This window comes from Agelaius phoeniceus, chromosome 25 (genome assembly GCF_051311805.1).
Source record: "Agelaius phoeniceus isolate bAgePho1 chromosome 25, bAgePho1.hap1, whole genome shotgun sequence".
Lineage (NCBI taxonomy): Eukaryota > Metazoa > Chordata > Aves > Passeriformes > Icteridae > Agelaius > Agelaius phoeniceus.
In genome coordinates this window covers 6,916,666-6,942,579 of record NC_135289.1, presented here as the reverse complement: position 1 = coordinate 6,942,579, position 25,914 = coordinate 6,916,666, and the positions used below count along the sequence as shown (strand labels likewise).

Sequence of the window (25,914 nt, the reverse complement as noted above, 5' to 3'; positions counted from 1 at the left end):
CATGAACTCCCACGATTTATGAAGAGTCTGCGACAAGAACAAGAGTTCTGGAAGTGCTGGCTGTCACCCCAGGAGTGAAGGTGACTGGTAGCCATCCCTGAGTGCAGCTCAGTCTGGCAGGAAAGTGTTACACACTGGGATTGCTGTGCTAAGTACATATGAAATCCATGGATTTAGGATATAAATTACAACTTCAAGCAAATTCCTGGCAAGAATCAGTGGAAGACCGTTTAGGAATTTCAGAGTCCAAAGAGCAGAGGTGGCAGTGAGTGCTGGACAGAACAGATCAGGAAGTGAAGATGGTGCTGGGCAAGTTGCCAACATCAGCCAAACTTGGTGCCTTGGAGTCCCTGGCCAGAACTATCCCTGTGCCTGTCTCCTGTATTGGAGACCCACCACAACCCCAGAATTTCTATGTGAGGCACAAACCTTCACCGAGGTCTGTCCTAGACATAGAATCATTGGATCATTTAGATTGGAAAAGGCTCTCATGATCATCAAGTCCGACCATAAACCTGAGGTAGCCAAGCCCAGCACTGACCATGATCTGGGCATTGCCAGGTGCAGCCCAGGAAGCCAACTGGGGATGGCTTTTAGGGAGCTGTACCAGGAACACCCATCAGATCAAGCTCTGGACAGACAATAGCAGTGTCACATTCACAACACAGCAAAACATAATTGATCCAGGAGGTTCAGGAATGTTGAGGATAAACTCCAGGTGAGAGAGGAGCCAGAAAGGAGAGGAGCTGTGCTGGACCTTGTGCTCACCAACAAGGATGACCTGGTAGGAAATGAGAAGCTCAAGGGCAGCCTGGGCTGAGCGAACATGGAATGGTGGATTCAGGATCCTCAGGGCAACAAGGAGGGCACAGTGAGCCCTGGGACTCAGGATGCCTCTTCAGGGACCTCCTTCATTGAGTCTCATGGGATAAAGCCCTGGAGGGAAGAGGGGCCCAGGAGAGCTTGTTCGTATTTAAGGATCATGTCCAAGCTCAGGAGTGATGTGTCCCGAGCATGAGGAATTTGAACAAAAACTCCAGGAGACCTGTAAGGGCGAACAAGGAGCTCCTGGACAAACTCAAAGAGTGTGGAAGCAAAGACAGTCTAGGAGGAGTACAGAGGGATTGTCTTAGCAGCCAGGGATCAGGTTAGGAAACCTGAAGCCCTGGTAGAGTTAAGTCTGTCCAGGGACATCAAGGGCAACAGAAAAGCTTCTATAGGTACATTGGTGATTAAAGGAAGACTGGGGAAAATGTGGAAATGTGGGCACTCTCCAGAAAGAAACGGGACACCTGCTTTCCCAGGACATGGAGAAGTCTGAGGTTCTCAGTGTTTGTACCTTAGTCTTCTCTAGGAAGTGACCCAGTCACACCGCCTCAGTTGCAGGGGCAAAGGCAGGGACTGGGAGAAGGAAGAACCATCCACAGCATTCCAGAACCTTTAAGGTTGGAAAAGCCCTCCAAAGTCATCAAGTCAAACCTGTGTCATCGAGTCCAACCTGTGACCAACACCTACCTTGCCGCTGAGCCCAGAGCACTGAGTGCTACATTCAGGCATTCCTTGGACACCTCCAGGGGTGGCAACTGCATCATCTCCCTGGGAAGACCCTTCAATGCCTGATCACCCCTTCCAGGAAGAAATTCCTCCTGATGTCCAGCCTGAGACTTTCCTGGTACAACTTGAAGCCATTTCCTCTTTTCCTGTCCCTGTTCCTTGGGAGCAGAGCCTGACCTCCTCTGGCTGCCCCCTCCTGTCAGGGAGTTGTGCAGAGCCACAAGGTCCCCCCTGAGCCTCCTTTTCTCCAGGCTGAGCCCCCCAGCTCTCTCATCCATTCCTAAGAGGACTTGTGCTCCATACTCTTCACCAGCTCTGTTCCTTTGTCTCGGCTTGAGAAGATAAAGTATCTTCTACTGGAGTATCTTAAATACTCCAGTAAAGGAGTATTTAAGGAATATGAAGGTGCACAGGTCTGTGGGATCTGATGAGATGTGTCTATGGATCTTGGGGGAACTGGCAGAGGAAGTTCCTAAGCCACTCTCCATCACATTTGGGAAGTTGTGGCAGTTCAGTGAAGTTCCCACTGACAGGAAAAAGGAAAATTTGATCCTGTTTTTCAAAAGAGAAGGCAGATGCAGTATGCTACAGGCCAATCAGTCACACTGGTGTCTGGCAAGATCATGGAGAAGATCCATCTGGAAACTGTGCTAAGGCACGTGGAAAATAAAAGGTGATTGGTGACAACCAACACGGCTTCTCTGAAGACAAATTGTGCCTGACAAATGTGGTGGCCTTCTATGACAAGGTGACAGTGCTGATAGGTGAGGGCAGAGCAACTGACATCATCTACCTGGAGTGTGCAAAGTACTTGACACTGTCCTGCAGGACAGCCTTGTCTCAAAACTGGAGAGACATGGATCTGATGGGTGGAACACTCACTGGATAAGGAATTGGCTGGATGGTGGCACTCAAAGCGTTGTGGTCTGCAGCTGTAGACAAGTATGTCTGAGTGGAGACCAGTGGCAAGTGGTGCCCCAAGGGTCTGTGCTGGGACCAGTGCTGTCTTTGTCAGTGACATGGACAAGTGGGATTGAGGCACCCTCAGCATGATGCTGACAGTGAGATGTTTGGTGGGGTCACACACTGGAGGAAAGGGATGGGGCATCCAGAGGGAGCTGGATGGGTTGAAGGGGTGGGATCATGTGAAACTCATGAAGTTCAACAAGGCCAAGGATGAGATCCTATCTCTGGGTTGGGGTGACCCCAGCACAACTCCAGGCTGGGGGGGGATGAATGGACCAGCCCTGAACAGAAAGACCTGGGGTACTGGCGGATGAGAAGCTCAACAGGAGTGACTCCATCAGTGATGAGGGAAAGCTGACAGATGTCATTTATCTAGACTTCTGTAATCATTTGATGTGGTTCTCCCCCAGTATCCTCTGCATTGGAGAGATGGATTTAACAGGTGGACTGCCAGGTGGATAAGGAACTGGTTGATGGTCACATCCAGGCGGTTTTGGTCAATGGCTCAGAGTCCCAGTGGACATTAATGACAGTGGTGTCCCTCATGGATCTGTACTGGGATCGGTAATGTTCCTCAGGGGTCCGTACTGGGACCAGCATTATGTAATATCTTCATTAATGACAAATAAAGGGATCTAGGACATGCCGAGCAGGTTTGTAGGTGACACTGAGCTGAGTGGGCTGGGACACCCCTGAGGGAGAGAGTCATTGAGAGGGACCTGGACAAGCTCAGAAGTGGCCCATGGGAAACTCAAGAGGTTTAATAAGGCCAAATTGCAGGTGCTGCAGCTGGGTCAGGATGACCCTGGGATGGATCCAGGCTGGGGGTGAGCAGATGGAGCATGGGAGAATGACTTGGGGGTGTCAGTGGGTGAGACCTGGATTTGCCTCAGCCCAGAAACCCCCCAAGCCCTGGGCTGGTCCCCCGGGGGGGCAGTAGGGGAGGGAGGTTCTGCCCCTCTGCCCCACTCATGTGAGATCCCACCTGCAGAGCTGCCTCCAGCCCTGGGACCCAACAGCAGCAGAAGGATGTGGAGCTGCTGGAGCAAGTTCAGAGGAGGCCATGGAGATGCTCAGAGGGCTGGAGTCCCTCTGCTCTGGAGTCAGGCTGGGAGAGCTGGGTGTGTTCACCTGGAGAGAGATGCTCCAGGGGAAGAGAAGGTTCCAGGGAGACCTTAGAGCCCCTTCCAGGGCCTAAAGGGGCTCCAGGAGAGCTGGAGAGGGACTTGGGACAAGGCATAAAGGGAGGGGACAAGGGGGAATGGCTTCCCACTGCCAGAGGGCAGGGTTAGATGGGATATTGGGAAGGAATTGTTCCCTGTGAAGGTGGGGAGGCCCTGACCCAGGCTGCCCAGAGAAGCTGTGACTGCCCCATGCCTGAAAGTGTCCAAGGCCAGGTTGGACAGGGCTTGGAGCAACCTGGAATAGTGGAAGGTGCCCTGCCCATGACACAGTGGGGGAATGAGATGATCTTTAATGTCCCTTCCCACCCAAACCATCTTGAGATTCTATTAATCATGATCTGAGGACTGTCCACAGAATGAATCCCTGGGCAGAGCTGAACCAGGGCCACCCACAACAGTCCAGGCCAGGGCTGGATGCTCAGGCTTGGGCTTATGTGGAGCTCATGGGCCATGAGTGTGTGAGGAGGTCCCAGGGGGCTGGTCAGGGCAATTCAGGTGTTTTAATGGACCCTATCAGTCTGTTCAGTGCTGGGCTGGTCAGGCATTGGAAGGGACTGCCCAGGAAGTTGGTGGAGGCACCATCTCTGGACTTGTTTAAAGGGTGTCTGGATCTTGCTGGGTGATGTGATTTAGGTGTTATGGGGCTACAGTGGCAGTATGGGATGGACTTGGATGGATGATCTTGAAGGTCTTTTTCAACCATGATGATTCTATGGGAGGTGGGACCCAACCTAGACCCTGGGTCATGACTGTTGCTGGGACTGCAGAGAAAGGGAAAAAGGCAGGGAGGGATTCACTGGGAGTGTGTAATTCTGGAGCAGCTGGGAGCAGGGAGCTGCTCCTCGTTGCTGCTCATTCGTCTCTTGGCAAAGGGTGAGACAGCAGGAAAAGGGTTTTGCTGGCATTGAGGAGGCCCCTCAATGTTGTTGTTGTTAAACAGAGAAGAGTTGGATGCTCTGAGGCTGAATTTCCATGGATCTGCAGCTGAGCAGGAATCCCAGCACGTAGTGCTGGGCTGATAGGGGAGCAGTGAGGGAGGTTTGGGGGCTTTACCTGTAAACCCAGGAACGTAGTGGTTTGGGCAGTAAAATCATAATCTTTGAGGTTGAAAAAGCCCTCTGAGGTCATGGAGTCAAATTTTCCCCAGCACCGCCAAGGCCACCATTAATCATGTCCCCCAAGTGCCAACATGCACATGGTTTTTTTAAATCCCTCCAGGACTGGTGACTCCACCACTGGTCATGGGCAGCTGTGCCAGGACTGGACAACCCTTTTGGGGATGAAATTTTTCCTATTGTCCAACCTAAACCTCAGTCTGCCCTGGCTGGCTCATCACAGTGACATTAAGTTACAGAGAAATTCCTGCTCTCTGGGCAGGAATTGCTTCTGGGATGTCTGTTGTCAGGATCAACCTCTCTGTGTTTCACAGGGATCCATGGAGAAAGCAGTGAATGAAAGGTGAGGAAAGCCCTGTGAGCAGGCAGATGCCTTCTAGAGCCTCCTTGAGAGCTACATGAATGCATCAATTGGGGTTTTTTCTTCTCTTCCCATCATATCAGGCAAAGAGCTCTCTCTCTCCTTCTCCACAGGGATCCCATCACTGTTGGCACCATCTCTTGCTTAAACCGTTTGTCTAATGAGCCTTGGGGGAGGCAAAGGATTCTCTCCGCTGAAACATCACATTTCTACATTGGAGCAGTTAATCAGGAACTGGGCTTTACCTATTCCCTGCTTAGGAAGTGTGTGGCCAAGTGTGCAGCTCTCCAGGGTGGCTGGGATCCCTAAGGATTCATCAGCAGGTAAAATAGAATACTTGAGAAACCTTCCCAGGCTATTGAGCCCAAGGTTCTCTGTGGCTCCATGGGAATCACATCCACCTGTCCTCTTACCCCACTGCCCTCAGTAGTATGGCATCTTTTGGCCCCAAATGTTGTCTCTACTCTCTGGATTTTCTGAACTCTGGCTAAACCAGGCTGGAGGTGCAGTAACAAGGATGGAGACATCCCATTTAAATCTGGAAGAAAGAAGCTACTCAGGGAAAACTGGGGTTTCCAGAAGGCCTCCAGCTTAGATTAATTTCTCTCCATGTGCTTTTGTCTGCTTCTCCAGGAAGGGAAGATGTCAAAGTAAGGAATTCTGGAGTGGGAGGGAATGTGCTGGAACTCATGTACAAGCCTTGAGCAGTAACTTAGGAAGGGAACTGAGCTATTCCTGCCAAGCAGGGCTCAGAGGCAGCTGTGGAGGTACTTGGTAGGTCTGTGTGCAATCAAATATCCCCTCAGTCTGCTGTACTTTGGTAGAATTAGAGATATTTGTTTTTAAGGCTTCTGACTTGGCCCTGGGCATGAGTGTGGGAGGTTGTCCCTATGGATTGACCCTAGAAGCAGCTGGTGTGTCTGGCACTTAGAGGCTCATAGAGCTCGGCCTCTGGAGCACACAGACACTCCACAGGGCTGGGATAAGGACTGTCAGCACCCTGGGAGCTGCTGGAAGCAGCTGGAGGAAGGAGCAGCTGGCTTAGGTTGGAGGCTCTTGGGGAGCACCAGGGATGTCGAGAACACGAGGACAGGGGTCGCACTCTGGGGTGTTTAAGGGACAGCTCTTGGCTCAGTGGGAACAGGACATGGGCTGCCTTGGCCAACTTTCCGCCTGTGTAACAGGGATGCTTGGCATGAGAATTCCTGGGTCAACCTGCCTGTCAGCTCCAACAGCTCCCAGGGAGAGGGAGGGAAGGAAGGCCAGGTTGGACAGGGCCTGGAACAAGCTGGTCCAGTAGAAGGTGTCTTTGCAAGTGGCAGGGGATGGAATGGGATGGGCTTTAAAGTTCCTTCTGAGCCAAACCCTTCTGGGATTCCATGGCTGTGTGGTTCCTGCTGCTCCCTGTCACTCCTCTCCAGAGCCAGCACAGGGCTGCCCTTCCAGCAGGAGGGAGCTGCTCAGCTGCCTCTTGACCTCCAGAGCAGGCTGTGCTGTGAAGAGGTTTTTCCCTATGAGCTGCTCAAAGGATGGGGTGGCTTTGGGGTCCATTCCATCTGGCCCAAACTAGAGGGCATGGATCAGCCCCCTGGGCCCAAGGGGAGCAGAGGTGAGGGTGGAGGCATCCAAAAGGATTTGGCCTGAGGAGCACTGGACAGAGGAGGGTGAGGGAGGTCAAACTGGGTGTGGAGGAAGAGACGAAGAGACACAACTCATTAATAACCTTCATTTAATCCTTCATGACATTGGAAAATGTAGAAATGTCACAGACTCATTCACAGTACTGGTAACATTTGCAAAGCTGTGCAAAGCCCTTGATGTCAAGTACAAGACAATCGCTTCATACATTTTTTTATATAAAATAAATGTTTAGAAATAACAGCTGTTATTGCTATTAAATTCCTGAGTTCTCTCCATCCATCAGATGCTCCCTGCTATGAGCAGTGCCTGCTCTTCTGCCCTGAAGCTCCCTGGGCTCTCGTGCAGGGTCTGGCCCTGCAGGCTGACCACGGCTCGCAGGGAGATTTTCTGTGAAGGAAAAGCAAAGGAGGTCCCTGTGAGTGGCTCCCTCACTGCCTTGGCACTGGGAAGTTCAGTGGCCAGAGGAAACACCAAAGATTTTTGTAAACACCAACAGATCAGCTCAGAACCATGTGCCTGCCTCCTAGCTGTGCTCTGGACTGGCTCCATCATTTGCCTTGTCCTGGAGGAAAAGGCCCCTGTGGCTGTGACAGGCCTGGAAGTTAAGTCAGGCAGGGCCAGTTAAAGCCAGTCTGATGCTGGAGCTGTGGTAACACAGCAGGGACAGACTCTATGGGGGTAACTTAGAGCTGCTCATGGGTCTCCAGCCCTGGTGACTGATCCATGCCAGGTTAATGGTTGGACTCCATCACCTTAAAGGTCTTCTCCAACTAAAACGATTCCATGATCCCATAAAATCTAAGGCTGCCCTGCAGCACCACACTGGGTTATTCAGAAACAAAGAATGTTAACTTCATTTTACCTGGAAGTCACGGATGTAGGTGAGGAAGAAGCTGAGGAAGGAGAATGCCAGTGACCACTCGGAGACGGTGCTGATGATGTGGGGGGTGTAGCCCTACGTTACAGAGGGGAAAAAATCTGTGTGAAAACTGCTCTGGAGCCTGCAGTGGCACAAGGATGGCTTGTGACTTGTGACATCCCATGTGAGATCCTGCATCCAGAACTATTCCCACTGGACACCAAAATCCCTTATTGTATCTGGAATCTCCAAGAATGAAGTACTGAAGAATGAAAATGACCAGGAAAACACCTGCTTCAACTGGGATGATGCCCACTTTTAATATGCACCTGCAAAACCTGAAGCTCACTCCAGAGCTCAACTAACAAACAGCAGGGAGGTTCAAGGCCCTCCTCAAGATGCAGGAGGGATTAATTTAGAGTTACACTTGAAGATCCAACAGTTTTGTGCAATCAGAACTTCAACAAGTGCTGGCACAGCTTGCCCAGAGCAGCTGTGCATGCTCCATCCTTGGAAGTCCAAGGCCAGTTTGGACAGGGCTTGGAGCAACCTGGGATAGTGGGAGATGTCCCTGCCCATGGCAGGGGATAGAACTGGATGGGCTTTAAGGTCCCTCCCAACCCACCCCAGTTGGGATCCCACAATTCCAAGGAGCTGCTGGCTGGTTCTGCTGGCACAGCTCTCTCCTCTCCCACTCCAGTCTGTGTTGTGAACTGCAGGAAGTTCCCACCTGTCCCTCAAAATCCAGCTGGATTTGGTCTCTATTCCCCCCCCCAATCACTTACTCTTTCCTGGGGGTCCCAGTGCAGCTTCTGCACCAGATTCTGTCCATACAAGCCACTGTACAACACAACTGAGGACACAAACACTGAGGGAAGAGGTTAAGGAAGATTCAAAGCCAAGAATGAGGAACATGGAACTTGCAGACTGTGTTGAGCTGAGGCTATGAGATCTCAGCCTGAGGAGCAATAATGGTGCCAAGGACTGTTCATATTGTGCCCTTCAACCTGTAGCTTGTCCCAACCCACTGGTTATTGTCACGTGAAAAAGTTAATTTGAACCTAAACCCATTATTTCTGTTCTCTGTGTGCTGCCTCTCATTATTCCTCTGATCAAACACAGCACTCTCATGGAAGTGTTTAAGCTATGATCAGATGTGCACACTTACTGAGCATTTTACTGGTATTTCCCACCCTAACAAGAGTCTAGATCTCTTCCTCTGATGGCTTGTCAATGTCTCAACTACCTTGCATTCTTGCTGTGGGCCACAGGTTGGAATTCTGTATCACCTGCAGCAAAGAGGGTTTTTGGCTTTTCTATTTCCCTCTTAGTCAAGGTTTGAGAAGTGCTTTGGATTTCACCCCATGTGACAATGATCCCCCATTTAATCCAAGACCTGGATCTTTCTGGAGTGTTTGATGTCTCTTCTTCAACATCTTAGAGAGGGAAGGTACCCAAAAAAGTGCTCTTGCTACACAACAAATAAAACTCAGATCATTAATTTATAGACAACCTGATTTTCATAGGATTAAGATATTAAATTCTTCAGTGGTTAATGAGATTAAACATGAAGAGCCTCCTGATGTTAAAAATTAATTTTGGTGGTGAACAAGGCGGGACTTCCTAGCACAAACATGGCCTTAAGAACCTAGACTTCCAAAGCTTATTTAAAAATGGATGTGAGTGGTTTAGGAGCTCTGGTTACTGATTGGACCAAAGAAACCCAATTTTCTGCTTAATTGAACTGGGCAGCTTTAGGAGCTGTTTGTTATCTGCAGGAGTTCCTGCTGCAGTGGGAAGAATTTAATCACTGTGATATAAAAATAACTGGTTCCCATTCCCCCCCTGCCCCCCAGTACAGTGGGTCATCAACTGCCTTGCTCTGGGCTGGCAGTTCTGCTGTTACACTCCACCACAGGACCAGCAGTATTTTCATAGATTCAGAGAATTGTTTAGGTTGGAAAAGACCTCTGAAGTTGAGTCCAATTTTTCCCAAGGCCAAGGGTACCACAAACCCATGTCCCCAAGTGCCACATCCACATGCCTTTTAAATTTCTCCAGAGATGGTGACTCCACCACTGCCCTGAGCAGCCTGTGCCAGTGCCTGACCACCCTTTCTAGGAAGAAAGTTTCCCTAATATCCAACCTGAACTTCCCTTGGCACAGCTTGAGGCCATTTCCTCTTGTCCTGGCCCTTGCTCCCCAGCAGCAGAGCACAACCCCACCCTGGCTGTCCCCTCCTGTCAGGGAGTTGTGCAGAGCCAGAAGGGCCCCCCTGAGCCTCCTCTTCTCGAAGCTGAGCCCCTTTCCCAGCTCCCTCAGCTGCTCCCAGTGCTCCAGACCCTTCCCCAGCTCAGTTCCCTTCCCTGGACACACCCCAGCCCCTCAGTGTCTCTCTTGTCAGGAGGGGCCCAGAGCTGTCCCAGGACTGGAGCTGCCCCAGCAGTGCCAGCACAGGGGATGGGCACTGCTGTGACCCCAGAGCTGACACAAAATACATTTCCTTCTGTCTTCCAGTACCTGTTACAACCATTTAACCCAAAGCTGCAGACTTTTCCCTTTCCCTTTCTTTCCCTTATTACATTATGAGCTGTAAATTTAGAACAATAATTTCCCCTTTCTTTCTCTTTCATTGTTATATATGTACACATCATTACTTCTACAACTTCCCTATAATTTTGGTTAGACTACATTGGCACAAAAACCTCTATAAATCTGAGGTTTGTGGGCTTTTGGCATCTGTAAGAGGAACATAACTTGCAGCAGATCATATTGTTCATAGAACATATTTTAGTTTCACCCATTTGGTTCCTCCCTATTCAAAGCTGAAAATCTTGTTTGCTAATACCAAAAATTTCTGTTAAATACAACAATTCTCAAAGTTTCTCAGATGATTTCCTTGCTGTCTGCCAAGGCCCCTCAGCAGGTGAAAGTTCTTCATGATGGATAACAAGCCTGTGCCCCACTGTCCCTGTTCCTCTGACTCCTACAGATTCTATAATCCTGCAGCAGCAGGGATGGGAGCCCAGTGAGATGCTCCAACTTTGGGAAATGGGACATAGGGTTTAGTGTTGGTATTGGCTGCCAGCCTGGAAATACATGGGATTGGTGGGGATTAAATCAGTGGCCTGGCTACAGCTGCAGAGAGACAGTGTCTAAGCAATGGGTTTTGCAACTTGTGTCTCTGGAATTCAGGAAGTTTGGTGTTGTTGTCCTGTTTGACACAACAACTGAGTATAATTTTTAAATCCAGTTTCCAAGTCCATTGTAGTGAGCAGGAGAACTGTTCTGGTGGAGTTTCCTGACTGTTTCAATGATTGGGGAGAGGAAAAGGCCTCTATTTCTGAGTGAGTTTGCTCACATTTGTTATATAAATATATGGCTAAATGGGAATGGGTTCCCACTGAGAGGGGGCAGCGCTAGAAGGTCCCTTCAACACAAACCATTTTGTGTTTCTCTCTTTCTCTAAACCCCACAGCTGCTTCCAGCACTTGGAATTCAGAGCTAAAGGGGGTGATGGAGTCTGATGCTGAGGGAAGGTGGTAGGGAATGCCAGTCAGAAATATCTTGTCTTTTGAACTGCAGGATGGGCAAGGAGGAGATCAGAGGTCAAAGTCCCCCCCTGACTCACCCTTGAAATGTGCTCCAGACTTGTCTCCCTGGCAAGTGCCAGCACATCATCCCTGTTCCATACCCAGCTGGCACAGGCAGCCCTGCTCCACATGGTCTGTTTTCCTCTTGTGCTACATTCTGGGCTTCTTTTTCAGTTGTATTCAACTCTAACACTCTGCACCATTTTTGTCCTCAGGAACACACTTTTATATCTTACCTGTTTTTTCCCCGCATTGAAACCACCCATCCTTTAAGCACACTTCCCTTTGGCCCCATATTTCTTAATTTAGTCAGACCTCTTGGGGATAAACTCCTATTTTTCCTGTTTTCAGTCTCTGGTGTGCAGTAGGAAAGGGGAGGAGAAAGGAGAAACTGTCCCTTTTTTTTTTTTTTTTTTTTTTTTTTTTTAACATCCAGGGGGGAATATTAAAAGTATTAAAGGGATTAACCATTTTCCCTGAAATTCCCAGGCTGGAATACAGAACAGGGCACACTACGGGGTGTACAATCAAGGACTCTTGTGGCATGTGGTGGTGGTTCAGCTCAAGTAGGTGCAAATCCTGTGGAGACTGTTGGGTTTTGGTGCCAGTGCCTAGACAAAGGATACTGCTCAGGATGCTGGAACAGCTCCACAGGAACACGGCCAAGCGGGCCCAGAAGATGTCTTTGCTGTGAACTTCTGGCTGCATCAGGTAGGACAGGATGGTCTGAACCAGCATGTAAATGGACCCCACCCCGAAGGTCAGGCAGGCTCCCAGCACGTGGATGTAGTACAGGATGCATTTCTACGGAAAGAAAGTGCTGCATGTGAAAACCTGGTTTCATCTTCTTTTGTAAACCTCTGGCATCCACCCCTCAGTGACCTCCTCCCATTCTGAGCTAAGCAGTTCTGGATTGTGCCAGTCCTCAGGAGACTTTTCTGGAAGCACCATTGTAAGATGTCTGGAAGCCGGAACCTGCCAGCCTCTGGAATTTCTGCTTTTGTTAAGTTCTTGTGGTGAAGTTACAGGTCACAGCTGCACCTTCAGTACAGGAATTTGTGAGGGCTCTTCTCATAAACGGACAATATCACAGAAATTGGGTGAGAGAATCCCTGCAGGTGGGCAGGGAGTGGGAGTGACAACATTTCTACCCCAGGAACTTGTGCATCTATGAAAGATTATATAATACAGGACAGACACAACACGATTCTAGCACCCAATTTTGGATTAAAAATAATGAGGTTTTGCATTTCTCTGAATGAACTCTGGTTTGAATAAAGATTGTTTGTCAATTTAGTACCTTGGAATACTCTGAAGGAACAAGGTTCAATCAAGCAGCAATACTTAAAAACACCACCAGGAGGACCAAGTGTCAAATAGCAAAAATAACTAAAACCAGAAAATATTCCAAAAAATCCAACCCAAGTAAAAATTTATTATTAAAATACATGTGAGTGAAAACCCAGGTGTGCTCACCCCTTTACTCTCATGCCCAGCTTAGCACATGAGCTAGAGACAGGGAACAAAAAGTGTCATCTGACTTGTTGCACAAGGCACGGCCTGGCAGCCTCCTGCACCCCAATCACGCAGATGTTTCCTGCCTAAAACATGAGGTTCTCTGTGTATCTTACTGAGTAACTCTTAAGATCAAGCTTTTCCTTGTGCACTTTCTGTGCACAAACGAATTTTAAGTGCTGCATCTACAGTGAGAATTTCTATTTAAGAAATAGGCAGGTTGCAAAGGTGTGTGCTCCAAAATCATGTACTGTGCAGGGAGGTGTCAGCAGAGAGAAATTCTATTTTCACACTTTGGGGTCTTCAATCACCAGTGGATTTCAGGGCAATATGCAAGTGCATCACTTCCAACTTTTGTTTTGCTCAAGATCAAACGAGACACAAACTGTTACCAGATTAACATGCACCTACTGGGTTTTGACTGTTGTGAAATACAAATAAAGTAGAAAAACCCTTTCTTGAGGGCAGTGGAGGGAAATAACGGAGTTGAGCAGACCCTGGAAGATTCTTCTTGTGTGGAAGTGCAGAATGGGAGGCTGGGACCTCTGAGGGCTCTAGAAAATAGTAAATAGATTGAGGCCTCCAAAAGAAAAAATGCCAGAATGAGAGTGCTGAGGTTTCTAAGACAGGGGGTGCTAAAGCACTTGAGGAGCTGTGCTAGGGAAAAGGTGGAGCTTCCCAAGAGCTTTTCCTCTTTTGTTTTCCCTGTCCCTAATCCAGCAGGAGCCTGAGGTGACACTATAGCCTGTGGTGGCTACAGGTACCACAACAGAGCCCCAAAATCCATCAAGTAATTAATGTGATAAGGCTGGCAATTATACAATCACCTGGCAAATAAAGCCAACGAAGGGGAGCTGCTCATGGTGTGATGAGTGAGAATATCAGATTTGGTTTTTTTGGAGTGGAAAGTATTGGGTAGAAAAAAAAAAGAGACCTGGGATGGAGAAAATCAGAAAAATTAATGTTGCAGAATTTTCAAGAATTTGAGAAGGTTTGAAGGAACCTTCAAGAGGTTCCTTGAACTACCCAAGAGGGCAGTTTTTCCAGAGCTGGGCTTGTGGGGTTGGGTGGTTTTGTTGAACTTTACTTCTAGTTGTAACAAGTTTTTGATACCTTTTATACTACTTGATACCTGATTTTCCTGAGCCACAGTTGTGGGCTTTCAATCTGGATCTCAGGCTTTCAACCTGCCTGGAAGGAGATCCAAGTGTGGCTTCTGCAATGCTTGGTGGTTATGAATGTTTTGAAATGTCATGAACAGCTGCTCACAAGTCCCAAAGCAAATAAGGAATAAATAACAAATTAAAAGTCAAACCTTATATTTTTTAACTGTTCTCTGTAGAGAATTTCACAAAGAAGCAGTTTGCCATGGAAAGTTGCTTTCCATAACTCTGCAGTTTATCAGGTGTGACATCGGGTATCTCAGAACAGACACAGCTCTGGCAGGGGCAGAGCAGTGCAGGCAGAGCACAAACCTGGAAATTTGCAATAATGCAGAGTCCAAAGCAGCTCATCCATCCCAGTGTGAGGCCCAGCTTATTCAGCCTGAGGATCTTGTGTTTTTCTGGGCTCAGGGCAGACACTTGTTTGTACCGGACGTACATGGTGGCCATCCCTGCCAAAGACAGCCACAGGCAGTAAGATTCCTGCTGGGGACCAGTGTCCCTGTTTACCTGGGAAGATGCTGAGGGTCAGAGGCAACTTTTAAAATACAGGAATTTTTTTAGGGCACAGTGAAATAGGAAAGGTGAAAGGCTGGAAATGAAAATTGAAATAATATAATGGCAAACTGGTCAAATTAATAGATTTTTCTATCTATTTCATTTAAAAGCCATATTAGGTTGTTTTCTCTGCCTCCATTGTTGCAGCACAGGTAAGGTGACTGCCTTGAATTTGCATTTTTATTGCTTTACTTTTCTGTTTGTTTTTTTGAATGCATTTTTTGTCCTTCTGGAATCTGCAATTGCCATACTGGCAATTAATGGACAACATCCCTGACACACACTTTGACTTGCTTAAGAGAAGTGAGATTTATTGCTCGGTATTTAGTTTTTGAGTGAGAATTCTGGGCTGTTTAATGATCTTGAGAAGGAAGTGAACTTTTTTAAAGCTGATGCATCCCAGAACTGCCTGCAGCTCACCAAGGACAGTTTCTGTACTCACCCAAGAAGGTTGAAACATTTAACATGATCCCAAATAAGCATCTTTCAGGCGGTATTGTCCCTGTATCACTGAAAAAGATAAATGGAGTAATAACATATCCTGTATTATTTATGTTAAAAATACTTCCAACACAACTTTACTTATTTCAGTCTACAAAGGACATGTAAAAAAGTGCCTCCCAGATGATTTTCACTGAATTTTTCATTACTCAAACTATGCTGTGCTGGCTTTAGAGCTGTAGAAATCACCATGGTAAAGACAAGCTCTCCCTGGCGCAGGGAATGATCATGCTCAGAGTAACTGTTCCTTTCATATTGATCTTGATGCCATAAAAGGTGAATAAAAAGGATTAAAACTGGAAAAATAAAGAACATGGAAAACTGAAAGAGCAAAGCTTGAGTTATATCTATCAGCCTTGACAGAATAAAGTTGGCAACGTAGATTTTAGTATGGATTTTCTGGTGCAACAAACCTGGTGGCAGCAAGTGGTTTCACTCTGAGCAGGGATGTGGTGAAGCACCCCAGGGATGTGGTGAGGCACCCCCAGTTCATCATCATTTTAAGGGTATGCTCACAGAGCCAAAGCTTAAGAGTTTGGCACAAAACCAGACACCTTTAAATAGAGTAACACATAAATCCCAGAATGGGTTTGGTTGGGAAGGACCTTAAAGCTCATCTCAACCACCTCATTCCAAGCAGGGAATCTTCCACTATCCCAGGTTGCTCCAAGCCCAGTCCAACCTGGCCTTGCACACTTCCAGGCATGGGACAGCAACAGTATCTCTGGGCACACAGGGAAGGAATTTCTTCCTAACATTTAACCTGAATTTCCCCTCTGTCAGTTTAATATCACCTATAACTACATCTATAATGGCTCTAAAGAGTAACTTTAGAACTGGAGCTGCTGGGTAAGAACTGCTATTTAAGTCTGGAGTTGGGAAGAATTCACAGGAGTGCGGTCATTTCAGTGCTCTGTCACAGGTGGACATCACTGACCTGATGTAGGGCACCAAAGGGTCAACATGGTGCAGGACAATTGCAGTAATGTAGGAAAACACAAACGATGCTGCTGACCACACAACCAGTGCCACGGGCAGGAACGAGAGGCCTTGCTGGAACCACCACATCCCAGGGCTGACTTCTGCCTCCAGACACTGGGAAGAACCAAATGCAAAGGTTTACTAACAGTTCTTAAACATTTACTGAGATTCTCAAATTTACTGAGTTCTCAAGGGTTTACTGAGATTCTCAAAGGTTATCTAGGATTTTACTATGAGGACTCTGAAGTTTTGCTTTCCTTGAGGCAGGCTGCTTCCCATACAGCAGTTTGATATATCTCATTCCCCTCCTGCAAACCCAAAGTGAACACTGACTTCACAGAAGAAATGATAAATAAGCAGAATTAAATCTGGAAATGTTAATTCTGAAATTCTTAGAGTATCATTAGAAACCAGTACTGTCATTTTACTATGTGGCTTGGATTTTTTGCTGCCAGAAAAGGGTCAAGTGGGTCACTGTGAATAAGTGACTCCATTTTCTTCTCAGCCTTGTGTCACAACAGCAGGTCAGTAGAGTGAGCTGACAGAGAACGTGTCTCTGCACTGACACTGCAACTGATGGTGGCCGTGGTGGAGCCTCCAGCTTCTATTAACACTTAGCTGGGTACATGTGGAGGAAATGACCCAAAATTACTTTAATACCTGCCCTCGATTATTCCCTGTCAGACATTGTGACTTGACATCTGTTATAGAGTCCCAGGGCTGGAAGGGATTTTAAACTCCATCTTGTTCAACCCTCTGCCATGGCAGGGACACCTTCCACTATCCCAGGCTGCTCCAAGCCCTGCCCAACCTGGCCTTGGACACTTCCAAGAATGGGGCAGCCCCAGCTTCTCAGGGCAACCTGTGCTAGAGCCTCACCACCCTCACAGGGAGGAAAATCCCAAAATCCCACTAACCCTGCCATTAGTTGCACATGTTATATAAATATGTTAAAACATACATATGTTTTATTTTCTACTCTGAGTCCTCTTTGTCTCACAGTCTCATTTTGTTGTCCCTCCATAATATGCTGATGGGCTCTCTCAAAGCACTGGGGGAGTTTCCTGGGCTCACTGTGTTAATGTTGAGCAAACAGCTCAATTTCCCCACATCTCCCATCCTGTCTAGATTTGGGTACTGCCAAGGAAAAGACTGTACTGAGGTACCTGTACTGAGGTACCTCACAGAGTGGGACAGAAAATGACTTTGCCATTCAGCAACAATTTTTCAAAATTAGTTTGTTTTTTAAATTTATCAATGTTTAGGATGAAATATAAAAACCCTTCATAGTTTAGATTAAAAAAAATGAAGTAATGTTTAGATCTATTTATTCTATGCTGTGAAGTTAACTTTTGGAAGATACCACTGACGGAGTTTTGAGAACATAAACCCAATTCTTTTCTGGAGAGTGAATCAGAACTTTCCCATGGCTTGTAATATCAATAATAACAAGATGATATTAACAGGGCAGGGGCACCTTTCACTAGAGCAGGTTGCTGAGCTCCATCGAGCCTGGGTTCACGACCTCTCAGCTATCTGAGTTCACTGCTACCAACCACAACCCTCACACTCAAGGGTTGCTCACAGCAGTTGCTGTTTTACAGGTGAGAGGAAAAGATCCACGTGCAGTACAGTGAAATTATGACTCTGTACTCACACTGTCCAGTTCCCTAAATCTTAGCCTGACATCAAATCTGTGTCTCAACCCAGTTCTCTAAGAGCAAGAAGGGTATCTTAGGTTGGAAATGGGGGGTGTATTCTATTCCTATCTGATGGAGGAGTTATCTTCTGTTAATTGGGCAGTTTTTCTTCATCTCTTCCACAACCCATCCTCCCTCCGGGAGGTATGTGCTGTTAATGAGGCCATTGAGTGTCACTGCATGGTTGATAAAATTCCATCATCCCACTGGGAGAAGCTCTGCCCAGAGGAAGGAGCCAAGCATTCCTACCTGGATAGAATCAGAGATCTGTAAGGCCAGAGGCAGCCTTTTCCACTGCATTCCCAGAGGAGCAGCCTTTTCCCCACTGCATTCCCAGAGGAAGACCAGGCCCATCTACACCACCCATGGATCTTCAGAGGAAGACTACACCCTTCTACAGGATCCCTGCTTCAACAGAATCACACCTGTCACTGCAGGAGGGCTGAGCCACCATTGAATGGGGCTGCTGCCACCTCCCTGACCCACAGGACCCCTGACCTTGTTCTGACACTGTTCGTGTTGTTTTGTATTACTGCATTGTTAATTTTATTTTTATTTTCTTCCCTAATAAAGAACTGTTATTCCTGCTCCCATATCTTTGCCTGAGAGCCCCCTTAATTTCAAAATTATAATTTGGAGGGAGGAGGTTTACATTTTCCATTCAGGGGAGGCTTCTGCCTTCCTTAGCAGACACCTGTCTTTTCAAACCAAGACAAAGGGCCACCCTAGTGTGCTCACACAGAGAGAACTGTGACTCATCCCTACTCTTGCTGCAAAAGCAAAGTAATTTGCAACTAGCTTGAAACACAACCAGAGCCATTTCAGCCTCCCAGAATGGCTGAGGTGGGGAAGGAGCTCTGGGAGTCACCTGGGCCATCCCCCTACTCAAGCAGGGCCACCAGAGCTAGTAGTGCAGGATGACACCCTAAGGATGGAGATATCACAACCTTTCTGGGGAGCCTGGGATCACCAGTGCCAGTCACCCTCACAGGGAAAAACTGTTTCCTGATGGTCACTGGAGAGAAGAGGAGAAAAAGCGTTTCAACATGGTTAAAACTGGAGACTGTAAATGGAAGATGAAAAAGGATAAAGGTGAAGAGCAAATAATGGAGAGTGAACATCCAGGGGCATCCAGGCAAAGATCTGTATGTGAGAAAAGCAAAATAATGTTGAAAGAAGGAAGTATTGAGAGATTTTAGAAGGGCATGGCCTGGGGTGGAGAGGCTGAAAGAAAGGAGGAAGAGAAAGGAAGAAAGAGGAAGCACCAAGACTAGAAAGTCTCATGGCCAGAAAAAAGTTGAAACAAAAGTGGATGAATCTTGCAAGAGATCAGAGCTAGTCAACCTTCACAACCCTTGCACAGAATAGACAACTACAGCCTTGTAAAGGTGAAGGTTCAGCTGCTTGTGAGAAAGCTGGTTGGTGACAGGTACAGGTGTCTAACAGGATATGTAGTGAATAAGAACAGATTGACAGAATTCAAGTTGCCTGATCTCTTGCCCATTTTTAAGCTAAATATAAGGTTTGCCATCTGATCATGATTTTAAGACTGCCAGCAGTAATGACTGTAACCTCACAATCCCACCTCTAGTATGAGCAAATTGGGAATTTGAAAGATAAATGAGGATTTTGCATGACATTCTCTGTTATAAATGTTATGTTCCTGGGTATGTAATTCCCAGCTCCAACCAGTCAGTCTGAATATACTTTTCATTTCACATTTAAATATTCATAGTGCCTTAATTTTATTTCTGAGCTAACATACTTTCCCCTGCAAACAAACCAACCAACCACCCAACCAACCACATTCTACATACCTGAGAAAAAGGGCATCAGAGGACATGTCACTTAAGGGGAATCCAAGGTCATTTTTCTGCTGAAGCTCCACGTTCGTGTCATTTTTCTCACTCTGAGATATAAAGGAAAAAAAGCAAGATGTGAGGTTCTTCTGTACCTCTTGCCATGTTTATTCTTCTTAGCACCTTCTGTTAGTCAGTGCTGCTGACTGGACACAGGTTTGACTGTTGGCTTGCCCCACAGTGTATTTCCTGCATTCCAAGCAGGTTAAGGAGTGAAGCTTGTGTGTGGTGGGGAGGTAGAAATGAAGAAAAACTGGTGTTTAAGGCTCTTTGATTTTAGGAGTTGTCTACACAACCATTTAATTTGAACTGAAGAGCTTTCAAGAGATGAAGTGAATGCAACTAAAACCAGTGCCTAAGACCATGGCTTTCACCTAAGAAAGGGAACAGAACATGGAGACTTCCCATTTCATTGTGGACACACGACCCAATGTCCTGTTGGTGCAATGCTAAATACATGGCTGGAGAGGGGCTGGAGCAACCTGAGTATCAGAGGACCATTTAAGCTGGAAAAGGCCTCTAAGATCATCAAGTCTAACTATTCCTCTGGCACTGCCAAGGCCACCACTAAACCACATCCTCAGGTGCCAAATCCACAGCTTTTAAATCCCTCCAGGGATGGTGACTCCACCTCTGCCTTGGACAGCCTGTGCCAGTGCTGGACAACATATTCCAGGAAGAAATTTTTCCCAATATCCAACCTGAACTTCCTCTGGTGCAGTTTGAAGCCATTTCCTCTTGTCCTTGCCCTTGTTGCCTGGCAACAGAGCCCGACCTCCCCTGGCTGCACCCTCCTGTCAGGGAGTTGTGCAGAGACAGAAGGGCCCCCCTGAGCCTCCTTTTCTCCAGGCTGATCCCCCCAGCTCCCCCAGCTGCTCCCAGTGCTCCAGACCCTTCCCCAGCTCAGTTCCCTTCCCTGGACACACCCCAGCCCCTCAGTGTCTCTCTTGTCAGGAGGGGCCCAGAGCTGTCCCCAGGGTTGGAGCTGCCCCAGCAGTGCCAGCACAGGGAACCACACTGGGCCTCCTGGACACACCATGGCTGTGACAGCCCAGATGCCACTGGCCTACTTGCCCACCTGGGTTCATGTCCAGCCACTGTTACCAGCATTCCCAGATCATTTGCCAGCTTTCCAGCTACTCCTTCCCCTGCTTGGAGCATTCCACGGGATTGTTGTGACCCAAGGGCAGAACATTGCATTGGTCTTGTTGACTCTCCCACTGTTGGCCTCAGCCATGGATCCTGCCTGTCCATTTAATCAGACATTCCATAACTCCTGACTTCTCCTCCCACAGGTTTGAGGCACTGCCTTGGGGATGCAGAGGGGCTGAAGCTCTGTGGGGATGAAGGTCACAGAAAATGCAGATTCTCTACCTGCTGATGGTATTTATGTGCCTGTGCAGACTGATTTACCTGGGCTAGGAAAAGCTTAGTAAAGCAGAACAGCTATTCCCAACTTCTCCCTGCATACTCCCTTCATGCAAAATAAAGGCAGCTCATCAGCACTGTCTGCTCCAACGCAAACTGGGCAGCAGAGAAGCCCTCACTCTGTTAGGACTGGGAATCTCTGTACCCTGAGCTGTCACTGAGCCCAGAGCTGAGCCCTGCACATGACTTATCATCATTTTCATGTGGTCTGGCACAAAGAGCACCTTCAGTCACACCACAGAGCACTACTTAGGCACAGCTTCTTACTGAGAGTGTATATGCAGGCTGGTGGAATCATGGAATTTCCTGAGCTGGAAGGGACCCACAAAGATCATCCAGTCTGTCACAGACATCTCTTATGAAAAATCTTTTCCTTAGGATGTTTCCTCTTGAGAAGCTGAGAGGCCTCAGGAACAAAATGTAACCAATGGTTATCTGCTGCTGTGGAAGGCAACAGGTGCATCTGGGATTGGTCTCATGTGGTTGTTTCTAATTAATGGCCACTCACAGTCAGCTGGCTTGGACTCTCTGTCCGAGACACAAGCCTTTGTTGTTCATTCCTTCTTTTTCTATTCTTAGCTAGTCTTCTGATGAAATCCTTTCTTCTATTATTTTAGTATAGTTTTAATATAATATATACCATAAAATAATAAATCAAGCCTTCTGAAACATGGAGTCAGATCCTCGTCTCCTCCCTCATCCTCGGACCCCTGTGAACATGGTCACACCAGTCCAACCCCTGCCCTGCACAGACCCCCCAACAATCCCACCCTGGGCATCCCTGGCAGCACTGCCCAAACACTCCTGGAGCTCTGGCAGCCTCAGGGCTGTGCCCATTCCCTGGGGAGCCTGGGCAGTGCCAGCACCCTCTGGGGAAGAACCTTTCCTGATCTCCAGCCTGACCCTCCCCTGACACAGCTCCAGCCATTCCCTTGCATCCTGTCCCTGCTCACAGAGAGCAGAGATCAGAGCTGTCCCTCAGGAGGAATCTGCAGCCCCTCAGGAGGGTCATCCTGATGGCACCAATTGGGCTCTGCCCCTCTTGCCTTCCCCAGCAGAAACCCTCTCACTAACTCTCCTTATACTAAAAAAAGTTGTATCATTTTCTCCTCCTTTAAATTCTCTTATGTCAGTCAAGATCTACCCTGAGTTCTTTTCTCCCTCCATCTCTCTCCTCATTAAATATTTGACAGTGGAATCAAGTCAGTTTTCCCACTGTTCTGGTGCAGACTGCACATCTCCAACACAGGCTTCACTCTGCAAATCCCTGGGCACAGTCAGGGCAGGGTGTACTCCAGGCTGTCCCAGCTTCCTGCTGTGCAGCTGCCCTGCATCCCTGCCAGCTCCCAGGCTCTGTCTGGCCGCAGAAAGAGGCACCTCCAAACACCAGGAGGCAGAAAGGAATTGCCATGTGCCAGATGCAAGGTCCTGAGATAAATTATTATCAACACCTTGTCCTATCCCATTGTTTTCAACAGGGAGAAGGAAAACATACACTCAAACTCGTTTTTTCATAAGCTCCTTTGCAAGCAGATTATACAACAGCAATGGCCAGCCTCAATTTTCCATATAACTATGATTTTCTTCAACATGATTTTCTTAAACATCTATTCCGATCTTCAGGCACTTTAAGGTTCTAAGGTTTTTTTTTAAGCTCCAGTTTGAGTATGACAGATTGTTTCCAATATCAAGGGCAAGTGAAGAAAGAGTTTCAAAAGCAAAGGAGATTTTAACCCTCTGGAAATGTTTCTCCCAGTGCAAGAATGCAGCCACACCCTACCCAGGCTGGAGCATGTGGACTAGAATCTCCAAAGGAAAATGAAAGGTGGGCAAGACCATCAAGGGCAGGAAGTTCATGTTACCTGGAATGACAAAGCTGCAAAGATGGTTGAATTACATGGGGAAAAGGGAAATTCCTGAATTACAAATGATCCCTGGGTTGTCAACCTGCCTCTTCCCTGCTCTGCAGCCAGACAGGCAGTGATAAAGCACTACCTAGGGACACTTCCTTTTGTCTCCAGCAAACTGTCCAGTGGACAGTGCTGAGGGGAGGACAGAGGAATTTGTCTGTGCCTTCCTAAACAAACAGAGGCTGGATGGGGCTGTGTCTGAACAGCCTGCACAGGTTAGGTCCTACTGATAAGCCACGGGTAAAGGTCACTGATCCTCAAAGTGCTGACGTCAGGAAGTAGGAAATGTGTCACCTCTGCTGTCCCTGCTGCAGGGTAATGACAGGTGACTCATTTTGGGTGTTTTCTCAGTACAGACACCAAAAAAGTTGCCATGAAATCTTTCAGTCCTGGAGGGCAGCTTCCAGGGGGTCTCCATGTTCTGGCCCTGTTCCTGTTCCCTGGCTGGGAAGACACAGCAAGGCCTGGAGCCAACCCAAACAGTGCCAGGACACCGTGACACAGGATGTCCCCAAGCCTGCTTGGGACACCCGGCACACGGTGACAGTGGCTGGGTGCTCCGGCTGATTGAGGAGCTCCGTGTCACGGCACTGGCCAATCCCACTTGCCTGAGCTGAGTCCTCGGGGCAGAGCCAGAGATTCCCAGGGGACAGCTGGGACTGGAGTCACTGCAAGGTCACTCCGGGAGTGGGGGCGCTGGGGGCAATCAGAGAGGGAAGGGAAAAGGAACCAGGATGGAGGGAGGTTTAGGAAAGGAGGAAAAGAGAATAAAGGGGAGAAACGGGAGGCTGAAGACAGAGAGATGAAGTGGCAGAAGCTCAGTGGGGTCCTCGGGGCAGAGGAGTTACTGGAAGTGATGGGGGTTCACTGGGAATGTGGTGGGGGGGATCACCGGGGCTGACAGGGGGGCACAAAGGGGATGAGGGGGATTTGTCAGGAGAGGGAGAGAGGACAGCTGAGGTTTCTGGGGGTCCCGAAGGGCAGTGGGGACTGCAGGGCAGTGGTGGGGGGGTGCAGTAGGGTGGGGGTGACATGGAGGGGGTCAGGGGACACCGGGGGGCCACTGAGGCGGTGATGACAGAGAGGCCATGGCGTCACTGAGGATGGGGGATCTCGGAGGGGATGACCCCCCGTTTCCAAGGGGGTCTCTGACGTGGTGACAGAGACATCGGAAGGTGAAGGTCGCTGAGGGGGATGAAGAGGGGTCCCTGAGGGGGTGACAGAGGATCTCGGAGGGGGTAATAGGGAGTGACAGGAACACCGGGCGGTCGCTAAGAGGTCGGGGGATGGTCGCTGGGGGGTGACAAAGGTAGCTGGGGGGGGGGGGGGGGGTGAAGGGGAGGTTGTGGGTTCTCTGAGGGGGTGGCAGGGGTGACAGCGACGCGAGTTCGGTGTTTGGGTCCCCCCCGCCCCCCCCCGCTCCTTCACCTTAGCCGCTCCCGCGCCGTCCCCGCACTGCCCCGGCCCCGCCCCCGGCGCGCGCTGCCACCGCCTCCTTTCCGGCCGTCGCAAAAGAGGCGTAAAAGCAGCGCCGCCCGGTGCGGGGAGCGGAGGTAGTGCTGGGGGTACTCCGGTGGCGGCAGCGGGGTCTGCGCGGGACCCCGGCCGGGCGGGGGCTGAGGGCGCATGGGGGAGCGGGGAGGGCCCCGAGGTGGGGCCGGGCCGGGGTCCGGGGGGAGCCGGGGCTGCGCCGTGGGCGGGGGCGAAGCGCCGGCGGGGCCGGGGGTGCCCTGGGCCCCTCCCCGGCCGGGTGTGTGCCAGGCCCGGGGCGAGTCCCGAGGCAGCCGGGCCGGGCGTTTGTTTTGGAGAATGAGACGCTCCTAGGCTGTTTTCCCCGGCTCGTCCCCTCAGGATGAGGGAAAAGCCCCGTTTAATGCACTGGGAGTAATTTTTCTGGTCATCCAGGGCAACGCCCACAGGGACCTCCGCGGTGACTAATTCTGGTCTCCTGGCCATTGTAGAGGTGCAGCTCGGCTTCCTCCCGAGCTTATCGAACACAGCGAAGGCCCTACCACTTTCTCTTCTCCTCCCTCTGACGGGGCTGCCTGAGGTGGCTTTTCACTGCTGGAATTTGCCTTGCTGAGGGAGTGGAGAGTGGAGCTCAGATCACTTGTTCTTAGGCCAGTGATGACCTTTGATTTGTTCAGTTTTCTCTACCCGTGCAGTGCAGATGGCTTTAGAGCTCTCTGTCTTCTTCCTTTCTCGGCTTTATTTGCTGGCCTTCAACCGGGTTTTCTTTTTTTTCTTTTTTTTTTCCCCATGGTTGTCTCCTACAGATAAGCAGCAAACTCTTATTTTGAGTCTCCTTTCTGTGCTGCTTCTCTACTTCTTGTGGAGAGTTACATGTCCCTGGTCATCTGCTTCCAAGGGAGATGGAACATTGTGAGGGTTCTTGTTTGTGCTGAAAAAGTTGCTCCTGACCCTGTATTTTCTTTTCACAGCTGCTTCATGCTGTCTCTGGCCAGCTAAAGCTCTCCAGCTCCTGCATAATTTCTTGCATCTCTTGAAAGTTGAACAGACAATGAGCTGGGTTAAATTTAGAGAAGAAAAAAGCTATAGCAAAACTGAAATAAGGAACAGAAATCTGAAAAAAAATGTGCATAACTGTTTTTAAGTGGTTGTCCAGTATCGCTGTGGAGATGCTCCAAACCAATTTAACTTAAGACTTTTCAGTCTTAGTGCAGTTTTTGGTGCTGTCAGTTGATAACCTGAATGGTGTCACCTGCTCTCCTGGGAGAGGTGTGAGGGGTCTGGCTGTGCCCCCAGTCTGTAACACAACTCACTGCTGGGGTTGGGAGTTTCTGCTGCTGCTGGAATTACAGCTGGTGGCTGCAGAGTTTTACTGCTGCATTTGGAGCACTTGTTTCTTGTCGTTCTGTCAGCAATTCTCCAAATAACTTTCAAAGGAGTAGTCCTATGAAATCATCTTGCTTTGCTGATGGCAATTGAAATGCTCTTTAGGGCAGCAACTGGGAACTTTTGATGTCCTAAAATCTCATTTGTGTGCTCAGGCGTGTCTTGCCCCT

General features: G+C 48.7%; 2 protein-coding genes across 3 annotated transcripts in view; one reads left to right on the top strand and one right to left on the bottom strand.

The window, feature by feature from the left end:
• Window positions 1-6,892: 6,892 nt before the first annotated feature.
• Window positions 6,893-24,446, bottom strand: DRAM2 (DNA damage regulated autophagy modulator 2). Its single transcript, XM_054648935.2, has 9 exons — window positions 24,317-24,446; window positions 19,509-19,600; window positions 15,948-16,105; window positions 14,952-15,019; window positions 14,264-14,403; window positions 11,900-12,077; window positions 8,466-8,548; window positions 7,684-7,776; window positions 6,893-7,208 (listed from the first exon to the last, which is right to left on the bottom strand). The coding sequence occupies exons 3-9, from the start codon at window positions 16,076-16,078 to the stop codon at window positions 7,101-7,103; spliced, it is 801 nt and encodes a 266-aa protein (XP_054504910.2). The 5' UTR covers window positions 16,079-16,105; window positions 19,509-19,600; window positions 24,317-24,446; the 3' UTR covers window positions 6,893-7,100.
• CEPT1 (choline/ethanolamine phosphotransferase 1) overlaps window positions 24,331-25,914 on the top strand; it is a 32,588-nt gene continuing 31,004 nt past the window's right edge. For both annotated transcript variants that reach the window (XM_054648661.2, XM_054648662.2), the window contains exon 1: window positions 24,331-24,441. The gene's annotated coding sequence lies outside the window, so the exon portion shown is untranslated. The remainder of the gene's footprint in view (window positions 24,442-25,914) is intronic.